This window comes from Trachemys scripta, chromosome 2, assembly GCF_013100865.1.
Source record: "Trachemys scripta elegans isolate TJP31775 chromosome 2, CAS_Tse_1.0, whole genome shotgun sequence".
Lineage (NCBI taxonomy): Eukaryota > Metazoa > Chordata > Testudines > Emydidae > Trachemys > Trachemys scripta.
The window spans coordinates 265,013,930-265,030,108 of NC_048299.1; the positions used below are offsets into that span (position 1 = coordinate 265,013,930).

General features: G+C 41.7%; 1 protein-coding gene across 3 annotated transcripts in view; it reads right to left on the reverse strand.

Annotated features, from left to right (window-relative positions):
- Positions 1 to 2,419: 2,419 nt before the first annotated feature.
- CYRIB (CYFIP related Rac1 interactor B) overlaps positions 2,420 to 16,179 on the reverse strand; it is a 77,499-nt gene continuing 63,739 nt past the window's right edge. For all 3 annotated transcript variants that reach the window (XM_034763619.1, XM_034763618.1, XM_034763620.1), the window contains exons 7-12: positions 11,242 to 11,319; positions 10,592 to 10,708; positions 8,826 to 8,905; positions 7,526 to 7,652; positions 6,098 to 6,168; positions 2,420 to 3,059 (exon numbers count right to left, since the gene is read on the reverse strand). In XM_034763619.1, coding sequence (XP_034619510.1) covers positions 2,996 to 3,059; positions 6,098 to 6,168; positions 7,526 to 7,652; positions 8,826 to 8,905; positions 10,592 to 10,708; positions 11,242 to 11,319 — 537 coding nt within the window. In that variant the 3' untranslated portion in view covers positions 2,420 to 2,995. The remainder of the gene's footprint in view (positions 3,060 to 6,097; positions 6,169 to 7,525; positions 7,653 to 8,825; positions 8,906 to 10,591; positions 10,709 to 11,241; positions 11,320 to 16,179) is intronic.

Genomic DNA, 16,179 nt, shown 5'->3' on the forward strand with positions numbered 1-16,179 from the left:
GGGTACTACTAAACTGACTTACTATATACAACAACTCCAGAAACTCTGGACAGAAAGAAGCACGAGGTAAACCCCACACAGAATGCTCTGACAGGCCATGGGAGGAGAAGGAACTGAGAGGGCTACAGGGCAAGGGGTTACTGCTAAGCAAAGTTCTCCAGCTTCGGTGCACTGGGTGCTTGCAGATCTGAACGGAATACTCATCTGCAACCACTCAAAATAGATCTCAGCATTTTTCCAGTGAATCCTGAAAAGCAACAGAGGGAATAGCCAGCTCTTTTTAGATGTCTTACACTTTGCTTTACTAAGGTTCTTGGGCAGCAGTACAACCAATGAAAACAACAACAAAAAAGTCTGCCAAAAAGGAAGAGCAATGTTGTTGGAATGTCATTCTAATGCATTTTTTTTTAGCTTTTTCAGATTTATGTCATTGAGCTATCAAGGAAAACAAAGGCAATAAGTCATCTGGTATTCTAAGAAAAGATCATGGATTGTTCTGAGAGAATGTGTCGGCTCTTTCAGCAAGAAAGAAACTAGGGGAAAGTATAATGAGTTAAGAGCACTATCTAGCTGGGATGGAAGGAGATGCAGCAAACACAGTTAGCAGCAAAATGATCACTTGAGGGCCACAGCTGCTTGTTTCTATCACATTTGAAGGGCCATCTCCTCTTCCCATGTTGGGAAAGAATTTCTATAGGACAACCATGCTGCCCTGGGGAGGGCCAATAGGGACCAGGCAAACGCAAAGGAAGGTGCTCCTGGAGAAGGGGTTGCTTTTGCCTTTTGTACCATTTTCTGTACCACAAAGTTTTATGCCTGCACATTGCATCTTAGGCAGAGGGTGAGCCCCATACTCTCCATAATTGGATGGCTGCAATTGACTTATTCATGCTCTTCTAGCTAAACAGTCACGATTAGGGACTTCACTCCTCCAAAGAAATCTCATTGTTTTGGTTCTGCTGTGACCCACAGATTACAAAATCTCTCCAATATTTTGTTGTATGACCGTTTTGCAACTTTCTTCTCATCTGAGATCAAAGACTGCATAGTATGTTTTTGAATGCAGGTCTCCTGGTAGGAATCCCTGACATCTAGTCATCAGTTTAAGCCTTCCGATGCTTGGAACAAGCTTCCTTCGACAATCAGTATGTGGTATGTGATGGGTCACCTGAGTCGCATGGTATTTCTGCCTTCAATTGTAAGACAAGATGAGAACAGATGGTGAAGACCTGCCAGCAGATACTATTATTCCTGCACACACACCCTTGTTTGCATGTGGATACGGGCATTCATTCAAAACCAGCCATTCCCCAAGTATTTGTATTAACAAAGACTTGTTCATGTGAATGTTCACAAACATGAGGTACAATCATAGTCAAGCTAACAATAGCTTTACAGATTTCAAACTGCTAGCAAACAATGCTTTTGATCAGTTCAATCAGCTTTAGTCATGAACATTTTCTAGATATTTTCTACAGAATAAACTTTTATTTAAAAAAAAGTGTTTCAATCCCTTCTAGTTGGGAAGGTTCACAATATAAAAAGGTACAGTTATGTTAATTAAATACTACATTTGGAATGTGAAATTTGTGAAGTTGCCAATAAGCATGTATAAGGGTTAAAGTTTGAAGGATTTTTTTAAAATGAGAAAAGAGTTTATTCTATGCAAATGCCTACTTTAATCTTTTAATAATTTTGCCACAGATTATCAAATATTAAAACAATCTCAACTAAACACTCTCCATTCTGCCGTCCCCATGAGTACTGTCTTCTCCATTTCAAACAGATTTTAATTTTGGGGCGGGGGGAGACAGGATGACTTCTGTGTTTTGAATAGTGCTAGCACACGCACTGTTTACATTTAAAAAAATACACATTGTAAGTTTTTTCCATTGTTCTTTACTGGGAGAGCACAAATGACTACGGGACACAGTGAAAGAAGACTGTGATATTTTGGGCTGCTCGGTTAAAAAAACTCCTGGACTAGCTGAATTAACATGATTTTTTCCCATCCCTCGCTTGTATGATTGTAATGGGATTAGGAAATAACCCATATCATACTATATATTGTAAATCAGGGGTCCTAACAGATCATGTTAGGCTTAACTAAGCACTGATTCCATTTCAGGTGATTACATGTAATGAAACAGCAGCATAGTTTTCACTATATAAAATGTATATATTTACTTTTCTGGTAAAAAGCCAAAAAAATCATGGAGACGTCTCACTCAAAACACTGGTAAAACAAACCACACTTAGAAAAATGAAAGCTGATTTTTATTATTTTATCCACAGCCAATCATTTGACATGAACATGCATACGTAATTTTGCTACGCACACACCACATTTTTTAACGTTAGTTATTAAAGGTTAAACATACAACATACATCCTTACAAAAATGAGTCAAAATGCAAACGTAACTTTTAAACAAAACAGTCTTTACTTATTTAAAAAAACTTTTGTGTTGAGTACCATTTTGTACAAACACAGTTAATTTAAACAAATCTGCTTTTATGTTTCCTCATGGTTGCACATGAAAATAAGCCGCAATAGAAAATGAAGTCATTGAGGGTTTTTTTAAATAGCAGAAATAGGCAGTTTTGCCATGCAGAAGAAGCAATATTAAATATTAGTTTTTCAAAAAAAGAAAAAAACCACAAGTTTAAAAATATTTAGTTCAAGTCACAGAACTTTCCCCAGTACAGAGAAATCCAAACGCAACGCATAATTAGCTGCCACTTAAGGATGGCTGTTCTGAAAAGTACAAATACCTTCCAGAATTGATCATTTTCATTGATTTGGCACAGAAAAGAAGTCTGAGCTTACTTAAGAACAAGAAAGTGATTAAAAAGGGAAAAGAGGAAGAGAGAAGAAAATAAAAAGCAAGAACGAATGAGATAGTAGTTGCAATCACTAAAAAAAAAAATCTGTGCATCTCAGTCATTGCAGAATACTGTCTTCTGTTTACAGCAGGTGCTAATTCCAGGTAATTGTTATTGCAACATAGATTTAATTTGCTTGGAGGTAGTCTCATCATTCAAATGCTTTGTTGTGTACCTAAGAATGAAAAAGAATTTTTTTTTACAAAAGCACATTTACAATTCTGTTCTTCTACAATAGACAAAGCAAGTAATTGACGGAACAATACCAAATTTATTGTTTAGTTACAGTAAACCCTCACCAATGATTGGGAGATCTATTTATGTACTTCCTAACTAGAAAAGTGCAGTAATTCTCATTGAAAGCAACATATTTCTATCAGAAAATTAAATTTATAAAAATACTAAACAGATAATGTTACTCAAGATTATGTCCAACTGTTCTGTTACTAAAGGAGATTTTAAATGGATACGTACATGGATTTGGGTAAAAACCTCAGATCTCCTTTGAGTTGGATAGACTAGAATCAGTAAGGAACACTGACACATTAGAGACTGTTAAACTGTCAGTCAATGACATCTAAAATGTGTAGGTCTGGACTGAGATTAAGGTTTGATGATGATGCTCTACTTGAGTAAAGACATAAGTTTTGGGAATTTCCTACTGTAAGCAAATGGCTACTTATAGAATTTCTTATTCCCGAATTCTGTTTAATGCAGTAGATAACACTGAACTAAACATTTATATTTACATAGTTCCTATATTTGGAAAATGTGGAAGAAACATTTAATATGGGTAAATGGCAAGTATTTAAGTGAGACCATTGTATGCGTGAATTACTACAGGAATTATCTAAAGTGTGTTTAATCTCATAATTGATAATGTATATGTGCTTCAAATTAGGTGGAATACAAGGTAACAGACATTTAAGTGTATTTATGTGGGGACTGTTCCTGTTCTATCATCACTGGAGGAAAACTGAATTTAATTCCTGGTCTAAAACGCTTTTCTTTTCTTGTACCCAGCTCGCTCGCCTGTCTTTTCCCTTTAATTTTATGTTCACCAGATAATTGTTTTTTGCTGTTTATATTGGTTATACCAGTAGCTCCTTTGTACAGTATGTTCTTATTTATTTTTATGATTGAATGTACTGAAATTATGTTCAAGTGTTTTGTTGATGAGTGGGAGCATGCTTCTGATTCTTTCCCCCATCTCAGGACCTGAGACGCTCATCTTCTGAAGCCCCACCTCTGGAGTGTCAGAAGGTTTCTGGAGGTGGAAGGAATGGAGCAGCCACTAAGCTGCACTCTTCTGCTGACGTTCTCACATTTCCAAAGTAGATTTTAACAATGATTCAAGCAGCATGAACATTTAGGGGCCTACCGCCCCCACTTTAAGGCTGCTACCATGCAACCCTTGCTGCTGCTAGCTCTTTTCTCAAAGCAACAGGACAGCTGCACAGAGCAGCTTTCAGGACATCTGATGATTGGGGGCTGGGGGAGGAGCTGGCTTTTCCACAGGGGACAAGAGGAAATCCCCACTGATGCAGCATGAGTTGGAGGACAAACTGAAATATCTTACTCATTTTGGATATATTTGGCACATCAAAACTTCTGACTACAAAATCTGGCTAGGATCCTCTAATGAAAATGAATCCAGCAGATATTTTTGGCTCAAATTTTCATTCTGACTGCAAGTTGTGCACCCCTGCATAACTAAAGATTCTACTATGCACTGAGGTGCACCATTTCCCCAAGTATCTATCTATAACAGGGGCAGGTAAACTTTTTGGCCTGAGGGCCGATTAGCGGAGGCTGTGTCTCCCCAAACAGCCAGGCGTGGCCTGGCCCCGCCCTCTATCTGACCCCTTCTACTTCTCACCCCCTGACGGCTCCCCCGGGACGCCTACCGGGCAGGAGGGTCCCGTGGGTCGGATGTGGCCCGTGGGCCATAGTTTGCCCACCTCTGATCTATAAGGTCAACATCAGAGTATTTTCCAGTTCTATGCAAACACTGGCCATTGTTTATCTTTAAACAATAGGAGAATATTGTACACAACCAAGTTTATTATCTATGTATAACACCCCAGTTATTTCATATTGGATTTATACTTTACTAAACTCACATTTAGACTATATCTTAAATTTATTCCTGTAACTTAAATTTGTTATGCTAAATTATTAGCCACTTGTCTGCCTGTGATTCTATGTTACACAGATTTTGAAACTGGTTACTCTGATTTGTTGTTGTTGCTATCCTAGTGAACAAATATAGTGGTGCTTTCTTCCTAAGGCAATTGTAAACACAAACGAAGTAGGATTTCAATCCATTCTAATAATGTACGTTCTGCACAATAAGAGGACTAAGGTTTTCGGAGATCCAGAAGGATTATACTTCCTGGACATTCTATAACAGATTTAAAAGTAGCCATACTTCAACAAAAAAAACTTCAGAAACACTTCAAAGAGAAACGGCAGAAATAAAATTAGTTTGCGAATTTAACACCATTAATTTGGGCTTCAATAGGGACTGGGAGTGGCTGGCTCACTACAAAAGCAACTTTGTCTCTCCTGGAATTGACACCTCCTCATCAATTACTGGGAGTGAACTACATCCACCCTGATTGTATTGGCCCTGTTAACACTGGTTCTCCACTTGTGAGGTAACTCCCTTCTCTTCATGTGTCAGTATAATAATGCGGGCATCTGTAATTTGCACTCCATGCATCTGAAGAAGTGGGTTTTTTACCCACGAAAGCTTATGCCCAAATAAATCTGTTAGTCTTTAAGGTGCCACCGGATTCCTTGTTATTTTATCCAGTGATAACTCTCACCTAACGTACACAGTTGTGCAGTTAGGTGGCTAACTGACTATGGAAATGGGCAATACAAATGGTATATGAAAGTTCCATGATAATAAATGCAAATTTTGAACCAAAAAAACACCATAAAATAACATGATGAACAGCAGGTAAGCTCACTGGCAGTCGGAACCACGGAGCAGGGAATGAATGGGCCTGAAGACTTGACTATTGTTTTACCCACAAAGGTAGTCAACTTCATGTTAGGATCAAGGCACACTAGTGAGGAAGCCTGCAGAACAGAGGATCATCTTTTATCTGTTATATTGATAGAAGACTTCATCGTCCAGGTGTCTCTGTTCAGCACCTTCTAAAAAAATTCACGTTAAAATTGTTTCAAGTTAAAAATAAGTACCTGAGAGCATTTAGAAGGCCTTCTACGCTGTTAGGAGGCTGGTCTTTAAGGACTTTGATGCATCCTTTCATCTGGAAATTAAAACAAGTTAATACTCTATATCATGTGAACGCCATATAAAAATAACTTGCAAAAAATATAGTTCCCCAAGGCCTAACACTTAACTACTTTAAAGGACTGCAGAGAAAAGTACAAATGTACATGTTATTCTTCTGGATATTAGAAAGGTAGCAAACATCTAGTACTCTGAAATCTTCCCTTAATGTACAAAGGCTTATTTAGTTATTTGCCATCACACTGAGAATTCCACACATCTACAAGCAGTGGAATAGCTACATCAAAATCCGCTGTATGGAACTGAAAGACTTTTACCTTAAGGACAATATAAAAGGTTTCACAGGGTTTTTTTCTGGTTTGTTTTTAAAATTAATACTTGTTTTGCCAGTGTGCTCAGAACAATACAGAATAAAAAATCCTGACCCTGGTCCAAGTTCCATGGGACAATATTTCTTTTGATGCATCTACTACACATTTTGCATCTACTACACATTTAACAAATAAAATATACATGCAGTAGTATAAATCCAACAGAACATTTCAATTACAGAACAAAAGGGGGCAAAGCTGAAGGTTGGAGGACAGTGCAACCAATCCAAGTTGGTTTGGATGATCAGGAGGGATGAAAAATTATGTGGTCAGGGGGGACACACTGGACCTACTAGCCCAGGGGTTGGCACCGTTTGGCACGCGGCTCGCCAGGGTAAGCACCCTGGCGGGCCGGGCCAGTTTATTTACCTGCTGACATGGCAGGTTCGGCCGATCGCGGCCCCCACTGGCCGCGGTTTGCCGTCCCGGGCCAATAGGGGCGGCAGGAAGCTACGGCCAGCACATCCCTCGCCCGCGCTGCTTCTTGCCGCCCCCATTGGCCCGGGACAGCGAACCGCGGCCAGTGGGGGCCGTGATCGGCCGAACCTGCTGCGTCAGCAGGTAAATAAACTGGCCTGGCCCGCCAGGGTGCTTACCCTGGCGAGCCGCATGCCAAACGTTGCTGACCCCTGTACTAGCCTTTCATTTGCAGATATTCTAACCTTTGTTATTTAAAAGATAGATACATTGTGTAAATAAAAGTATAATATTGTTTCTGGGTGTTATCTGGATTCCACTGAAATTCACTTTCTACCTTAACTCTTAAGATGCCTTTTTGTGCATCTGAATGTATATTGTGGATTGCTTGCTGTGTGACATCATGTATACGGTAGGCTGGTAGTATATGCCAACCAATTAGGAGCATCCCAGAATGTACGTATGCTTGTTATTGATTTATTTGGACTCAGAAAATTCATATTACAATGGGGGGGGGGGGGAAGAGAGAGTCTACGTATAACTTTGGTTTAAACATCCAAAGGCGATAAGCAACACAAAACTTACATCAATTTTTGAAGTTTTGGCAAAGGCGCCCACTGGATGCACATGGTCGTAGAGTATGATGACACCCACCATTACCCTCAGACAGAACGATACTGTTTCCTCATTTGTAAACCTGCTTCTGTATTCCCTGGAATTTTAGAACACAAAAATATCTATTATTATATTAAACACCAAAACTGGCCTTGGTCTTTAACACTGGAAAAAAGGTCACTTAGGAGGGGAACCTTCTAAAAAAGGAAAGTTTCTTCAGAGAAAAATGCAACTATTTTCCACCAACACAGAAGTCAAACCATTGCTTAGAAAGCCCATTATTTGGAAACTGGAAGAATAAATCTCTCTCAAACCCAAACTGGCATATTGCTGTTAATTTCAGGATTTTTTGTATTAGCTGTCTTGGCTTCTTCCAAACAAGCGAACATTTAGTTTATACCCAAAGAAGAAAAACACAATTCACTTGTGATGTATGCATGGAATAAGGATGCCAAGTCTTTATGAGCAAGGCTTAACTGCTTGTCTGTCAGTGGCACAAATTGTCCCTGAAGTTCAATGTTTGGAGTCCCTCCTTATACCCTCCAATAAATCGTGCACTGTGGTATTCAGCCCAGTCCTTGTGTTACTACTCCATTCCTGAACAGCTATATCAATAGGAGCCTCTTCAGATCTGGGAACAGCTGGCTAGAAAAACTTAACACACGTTTGACTTTTCCTTCACCTGCCAATAGTTTGTCACATTTACAGTAGACTCGAGTAGCCCAAGCCTGCAAGTTGTTATATTCAATATGCAAACAAGGACCCAGGCAGTAGACTTGGTGGAGCCACCATTCACCTATTGAATTTTCCTTTCATGTAGTGGTTAACAAATCAGGAAAGAACCATTATGTGCATTGCTCAAGCCATTTTTCAAAGCACGCTCTAGGCAAGTGTGCTCAAATTTTTATATTTTCCTGAATTATACATGACATAAAGGCATTTACAAAGGTACTGAGAGATCTGCTAACTTTCATACCCATTCTACTTTTAAATATTAAACAATATTCTCAGAGAAAGCAAACAACGGGATGTGTTTAGTGCATGAGACAAATAAGCCATAGCAAGGCTAGAAAAATGTTATGGAATGTAGTAAAAAAAAAAAAAAAAAAAAAAATATTTGGCTCCCATTTTGTTGATTTTCCTATTTTTTCCCCATTCATTTTATGCATTATGGATTATGCCTTACATGCACACTTATATTTTCTAGACACGCTGTGCACAAGAGGCCTATAAATGAAGAACTGAATTTTGTCACTCAGCTCATACTTACGGGGTTTCCAACATGACTCTGCACACACTAGCCATGGTGCTTAAACAATCTGTGGTATTTTCGATTGGTAAATTTTTATTCTGTGAAAGGAGAAATAAGTAATTCTATTCAGTATATTGAAAGTGTAATACTGTAAAACCTAGTACAATTCGATGTCAGTGAGCACTACCTTAGACTGAGTGCTATAGTTTAAAAACACACCCACACCCACCTCTTTAGGGGTTAAGAAACACTGCAGTACTGGTAAACCTAGCTTTACCAATAAAGCATTTACAATCAGTTGTTTTAAAACCATAGTGATTATACCATTTCCACTATTACAGACACCAGGCCTTATTATAGTTTCCATTTTTACACAGAACCGCTCATTGATTTTTGGGGAGTTTATTTTTGCTATATTGATTTCAGTGGGGAGCTTAAACAGTGGCATGACAGGTCCATTGAGAAGGAAGAAAAATGTGACCTTAAAATAAGATTCTCCGTCTTTGACTGGAGATCATTATGTATTACAGTATTAAAAGTACATTATTATTCATTTGAAAAAGTAACATATTTTGTTTAAAAAAACTGTATACACCTCTACCTTGATATAATGCGGCTTGATCTAACATGAATTCGGATATAACGCGGTAAAGTAGCGCTCCCGGGGGACGGGGCTGCGCACTCTGGCAGATCAAAGCAAGTTTGATATAACTTGGTTTCACCTATAACGCAGTAAGATTTTTTGGCTCCCGAGGACGGCGTTATATCGGGTAGAGGTGTAGTTTTAAAAACAAAGGTTGATTTTTCTTAGTTGCACATGGGAAACTGTGGTAATTAGTGAGCCAAGTCAATAATAGTGGTGTTGTGGATATCATGTCAGATACATCAATAGGTAGTTCCAGGACAAATGGGAAAGTAATTGGATACTTTGATCATATTCCATAACAGGTTCAAGATTTATTCTAACATACTTGTGTATCTAATCAAGTTTATGCTTGTATTGTTGTAATTACATTTTAACTTCTATATATACCAGAATAAAGCTCTCCTGGGACTCTCTCTTTAAAAAAAGCATATCACTTCCTTTTAATTTGCTGCTTAATTTCAAGCAGAGATATTCAAGCCCAATTTGTTTCACTCTTTGTTTCCAGAAGCCCTTTTCAAGTATGGATATATGATTAGAAAAAGTGACTAAAAATGCAGATCATCAGACAATATAACCAAAGGCACACCACCACCACAGGCATGTTTTTACTAGTAACAGTATAGGCACAGGTATTGGACAACAGCCTACAACAGAACTGTGGGAAGGCCAGCTGAAACTTATTCTACTATGCACAGCATCAGCAAGACTGGCTGTACCTAAATTTCTTCCGATTGTGTAAAAGGCAGAGATTCAATTTACAGATTGTAAATTACAGGCTTGTATACACGGTGCCAGCAAAGCCCAGTAGAGGGTTGTGATTTGTAGAGTGCGCTAATGTGCTGCACTGTAACTGCCCTGTGTAGATATGTAGACTGCTGGTGTGCTCTAAAAGGCACCTAGTTTGTGTTAACGCAGTCCTGTGCGGTTAGAACACAGAATTTTAGAGTGATCTATAAATCATTCCCCTCACCGCTCTGGTGCACTTTGCTGAGCCATGTAGACAATCCTTAAGTCTTCAGCAAATTTCACCTGGGACAGAGATTCCCACAATAACTTCTTAAGAGTTGTCTTTCAGAGCATAGCTGCATTTTACAGTGCAATATCCAAGTCAAAGAAAAACCTTCTCCCATATGCTTACCTCTGACACAAATTTTGTCGTGGCATCACTTAAGGTTTTCAACATTGGCGTCGCTTCAGCATAAAATAAAGACATTCTGTTTGCCAATTCGTTATTTACTTCATTTTCACCCTCTGCCTATAAACAAAGATACAAAATTATATGTACAGTAAAAGCTTTGTTATCTGGCATGTTGGGGGAAAGGGGGTGCTGATTAGTCAAAAAATCCAGTTAACTAAGAGGGAGGCAATTTGGGTGTGGGAGGGGGTGCGGGCTCTGGAAGGGAGTTTGGGTGCGGGAGGAGGCTTGGGGCAGGGGGCGCGGGAGGGGTTTCAGAGTACCAGATTCGGGTGGCTCCCAGCCAATGGGAGCTGCAGAGCCAACGCTCAGGGTGGGGCAGGGCAGCGTGCAGAGTCACCTAGCCACGTTTCCACTTCTGGGGAGTCATGCGGAGCCAGGTAGGGAATCTGCCGGCCCTTCGCCAACTGGACTATAAACCAGACTTTCAATGAAGATCAGAAATGCCGTTTAGAGAGCTTTCCAGTTGGTAAAGTGCCAGATAACACAGCTTTTATTGTAATTGTTTGTACCGTAAAAAATCTGGATAAATAGTACTAGAAAGACAAAGAATTTAGCATTTAAGTGTTTTTTCACTTCTAGAGGTTACCTACTGGAACATTATTAATCCTCATACGGCTCAAAGTTCTTCTGTAGTAGCTGAAGTCATTCTGTATAGCAGGATTTGTCATCTACAAAAAGTGAGAAAATGAATATATTTTAGTGACAGTTAGGAGCCGACAACAAACTTTATGGAGATATAATACTAAGAGGTATAGAGCACACTCAACTGTCATTGAAGTCACTGGAAGTATAGAGCACCCAGTACCTTGCAAGCCCTGGATGTCTTTAGAACAGAGGTTCTCAAACTGGAGGTCCGGGGAGAGGGGCACAGAATGTATTGTAGGGGCATGAGCTTTATGGGGGGGAAAAAAGCTTACTGTGCACATTCAGAGCTGGGCAGCCGGAGAGCTGCAGCTGCTGGCCGGGTGCCCAGTTCTGAAAGCAGCACAACTACCAGCAGCAGCACAGAACTAAGGGCGGTATGGTATAGACACCCTTACTTCTGCGCTGCTGATTGCGGCGGTGCTGCCTTCAGAGCGGAGTGCCCAGCTGCAGCTCGCCGCTCTGCCTTAGGAGCTGGGCAGCTGGAGAGCAGTGGCTGTTGGCCAGGTGCCCAGGGTAGGGGAGTGTAAACTACTACAGACCCAAAGGAGGGGGTAGGATTAAATAAGTTTGAGAAGAGGAGGTTACTCACTTTGTGCAGTAACTGAGGTTCGAGATGCATGTCCCTATGGGTGCTCCACTCCAGGTGATGGTGCGTCCCTGCACATCTGCTTGGAGAATTTTGCAGCCGTGCCCATACAGGTTGCACGCACCTGGTGCCTGCCTCATGTGCCATCGGCACTTCATCTAGCTTGCGCGCAACCTGGAATCCTCAGTTCCTTCTCTACTGCAGAGTCTACTTTAAACTCTGAAGTAGAGGGGAGGAGGTGGGTAGTGGAGCACCCACAGGGACACACATCTTGAAGAACCTCAGTTACTGCACAAGGTGAGTAACCTTCTCTTCTTCTTCGATGATGTCCCTGTAGGTGCTCCACTCCAGGTGACTGTAGAGCAGTGCCCTCCTAGGATCGTAGGGGCTTCGGAGTTGGTAGGATAATCGCCGATAATACAGCTCAGCCCAACCAAGTATCTGCCTTAGGGCCTTGTGAGATTGCATGATGTTTGGCAAAGGTGTGTTCGGAGGCCCCAGTGGTGGCTTTGCATATGTTTATAACTGAAACGTTTAGGAACACTACTGACACTGATATGATCTAGTAGAGTGCGTCTTCATCCCTGCTGGAGGTTATGTGCGCCTTTTAATTGATAACACAGGTGAATGCATCCAGATATCCATTTAGAGAGTCTCTGTGTGGATATGGAGGTACCTTTAGAGCTTTCTGCGATGGATATAAAGAGTTTTGGTGAAATTCTAAATGGCTTGGTTCTGTCCAAGTAGAAAGAAAGCTAGTGCTCTTCTAATGTTGAAGGTGTGCATCTTAGGCCTGGTCTACACTAGGGAGAGAGGGGGGGGGGAGCAAATCGATCTAAGTTATGCAACTTCAGCTATGTGAATAACGTAGCTGAAGTCGACATACTTAGACCTACTCACTGAGGTGTCTTCACTGCGGTGAGTCTACTGCTGCCGCTCCCCCATCAATTCTACCTATGCCTCTCGCGGTGGTGGAGTACAGGAGGGCGCTCGAGGGTCGATTTATCGCGTCTAGACTAGACACGATAAATCGACCCCTGCTGGATCGATCATTGCCCGCCGATCCATCAGGTAATGTAGACATACCCTTAGCTTCAAACATGTTCTTGTATGGTTTAGGAAAGAAAGTTGGAAACTATACAGCTTGATTAATGTGGAAGGATGCATGTACTTTGGGGACAAATTTAGGATGGGTTTGTAACATGACTTTATCTTTAAAAAAGTTCATGTATGGTGGATCTGCCACAAGTGCCCCGATTTCTCCCACATGTCTAGCTGATGTGATTGCTGTTAGGAATGTCACTTTCATGGATAGGTATAGTAGGGAGCAGTTTGCTAAAGGCTCAAATGGTTTCCGAGTGAGGGACATTAAGACCAAGTTTAAGTCCCAGGGTTGTGTGGGTGCTCTTACGTCTGGATAGATGGTTTGGATGCCCCTGAGGAATCGCTTGGGTGAGCAAAGATTGTCGTGTCGTTGATTTTTTTGGTGAAAGGAGGTGATACGGCAAGGTGTATCTTTATTGAGCTGATGGAAAGGTTGGATTGTCTTAATTCCAGGATATAGTTTAATATCAATGGAAAAGGTGCAGATGTTGCATTGGTTTGTCTGGCAGTGCACCATGCTGTAATCTCTTCCACTTATATAGGTAGGTGCTGCGTGTGGTATGTTTTCTACTGTGGAGTAGCACCCTCTGGACCTGTTGAGAGCAACTTAGTTCGTCATTAGAGAACCATACAGGAGCCATGCCTTCAGATGTAGCATCTTTATGTTCAGCTGTTGCATTTGGCCCTCTCATTGTGTTAATAGGTCCGTCCAGAGAGGGAGTGTGATTGGGGCACATGACAACATCCGTGTTATGTATGGATACCACACTTGTCTTGGCCACGTGAGGGCTATTAGGATGACTCTGGCTTCGTCAGTCCCTTTTCTTCCCTGTATTACTCTGGATAGTAATGGTATTGGTGGGAATGCATAGAGAAGATCTGTGTTCCACCTAGTCAGGAATGCGTCCCCCATCGATCGCTTCCCCAGACCTGCTCTGGAGCAGAATTTTAGACACTTGGTTTTGCGGGCAGTCAAGAACAGATCTATTTGTGGATGGTCCCATTTTCGGAATATGCATTCCAGTATCACATCGTTTAATTCCCATTCATGGTCCTGGTGAAAACGTCTGCTGAGTTCGTCTGCCGTGGTGTTCTGGCATCCAGGTAGGTAGGAAGCTGAGATATCAATATTGTGTTGGATGCACCAATTCCAGAGTCTCATAGCCTTGGTACATAGTGAGTGTTATCAGGCTCCCCCTTGCCTGTTTATGTAAAATATGCAAGCGATGTTGTCAGTCGTCATTCTTGTGTTTTGGTTTCTTATGAATGGTAGGAACTGGAGGCAGGCACTGTGGACAGCACAAAGTTGAAGCAGGTTTATGTGTAGCCTTGTCTCGGATGTGGACCATAAACCCTGAACTGTGCCATGTTGCATGTGTGCTCCCCACCCAATTAGGGATGCATCCATTGTGATCATCTGTGATGGAGGATCTTGTGTAAACTGGACCCCGAGCAAAGGCTGTGTGGTTGAGTCCACCAGGCTAGTGAGTCCTTGACCTTGGGAGGGCATTGTTAATCATATGTTTAACCTGTGTTTGTTTGGTCTGTAGATGATTGTTAGCCATCCTGGCAGGCAATGAATGAGCAAGCATGCGTGTTTGACCACAAACGCGTATGCTGCCATGTGGCCCAACAGTGGTAGGCATGTGTGGGCTGTTCCGCACTGTGGATATGAGTGTCTTTATCATGTCGAATCTGTCTCGTGGAAGTGATGCCTTCACCGTCACCAAGTTGAGGTAAGCGCTGATGAATTCTAACTGTTGAGCTGGTTCTATTGTTGTTTTCTTTTTGTTTATTTGTAGACCAAGACTCTGGAAGCAATCTATCATTGTTTGGGTAGAGCGAATGGCGTCCGATCGAGTGTGTGACTTCAAAAAGACAGTTGTCGAGGTAAGGAAATATTATTCCTTGTTTTCACAGGTACACCGTTACTACCACGAGGATCTTTGAGAAGACGTGAGGCACTGTTGACAGGCCAAAAGTTAAAACCTTGTATTGATAGTGGTCTCTGTCCTAAGTAAATCTCAGAAAATGCCTGTGGGCAGGATGTATGCTAATACGAAAATAAGCACCCTGCAGGTCGATGGCTGAAAACCAGTCCCCCTGCTCCAGCGCTGGTATTATTGTTGTTACAGTGACCATCCTGAACCACTGCTTTCTCATGAACTTGTTCAGTCACCTGAGATCGAGAATAGGTCACCATCCCCCATTTTTCTTGTGTTAAAAAATAGTGGGAGTAAAATCCCTTCCCCGTGTTGTGCGGGAACAGTCTCCACTGCCCATAATTGGAGGAGATGATATACCTCTTGGCATAGCAAATATTCATGAGAGGGGTCCCTGAAGATGGATGGGGATGGTGGGTGGGTGGAGTGTAGATATAGGAAAGGAATGGTATAGCCCATTTGGATGACTTCTAGGGCCCATTTTTCCATGGTGATGGCAGCCCATTTCAGGTAGAATGGGAGCAAAACTGTCTCCAAATAGATGGGTGGATGGCGTAAGCACTGGAATGTGGGAGAGATCTTCCAGACCCTCAAACAAGCCTTCAAATTTATTAGAGGCAGTAGGTTTAGATGCCGCTGGTGGTGATGGACATCATCGTTGTGGTCTCTGTTGTTGTTGTTGTTGATGGTGTTGTTGCTCGTAAGGCCTCTGGTGTTGCTGTGTGTATTGTGTTGGGGCAAGGCCAGATGGCTACAGTAAAGTAGTGAGGAACAGGTATGTTAGCCCCAGGCTAAACAAATCCCTGGTACCATGGTAACCAAATGGCAGTTGCTCCAGGTTAATCAAGACACCTATGGCCAATTAAGATCCTTCTAGAAAGCAGTGGAGATAGCTAGATTGATTGGGACACCTGAAGCCAATCAAGGGCTGGCTAGAACTAGTTAAAAGCCTCCCAGTTAGTCAGTGAGGCGCGGGTATCAAGAGCTATAGGAAGGAGCCGCGCTGTTGGAGGAACGAAGCAGTACAAATCCATATCAGGTGCAAGAAAGGAGGCCCTGAGGTAACGGTGAAGGAGATAATGAGTGGGGAATGCTATGGGGAAGTGGCCCAGGGAATTGTACACGTCCTATTTCCAAAAAGTCAGCTACCATGGCTGCTAATTTTAGGGTACCAGGACTCCCCCCTCCCCTCCCTGATTAATCACTGAGACTGGGAGACAATAGAGACTGTGCGAGGGAGGGTTGCTTCT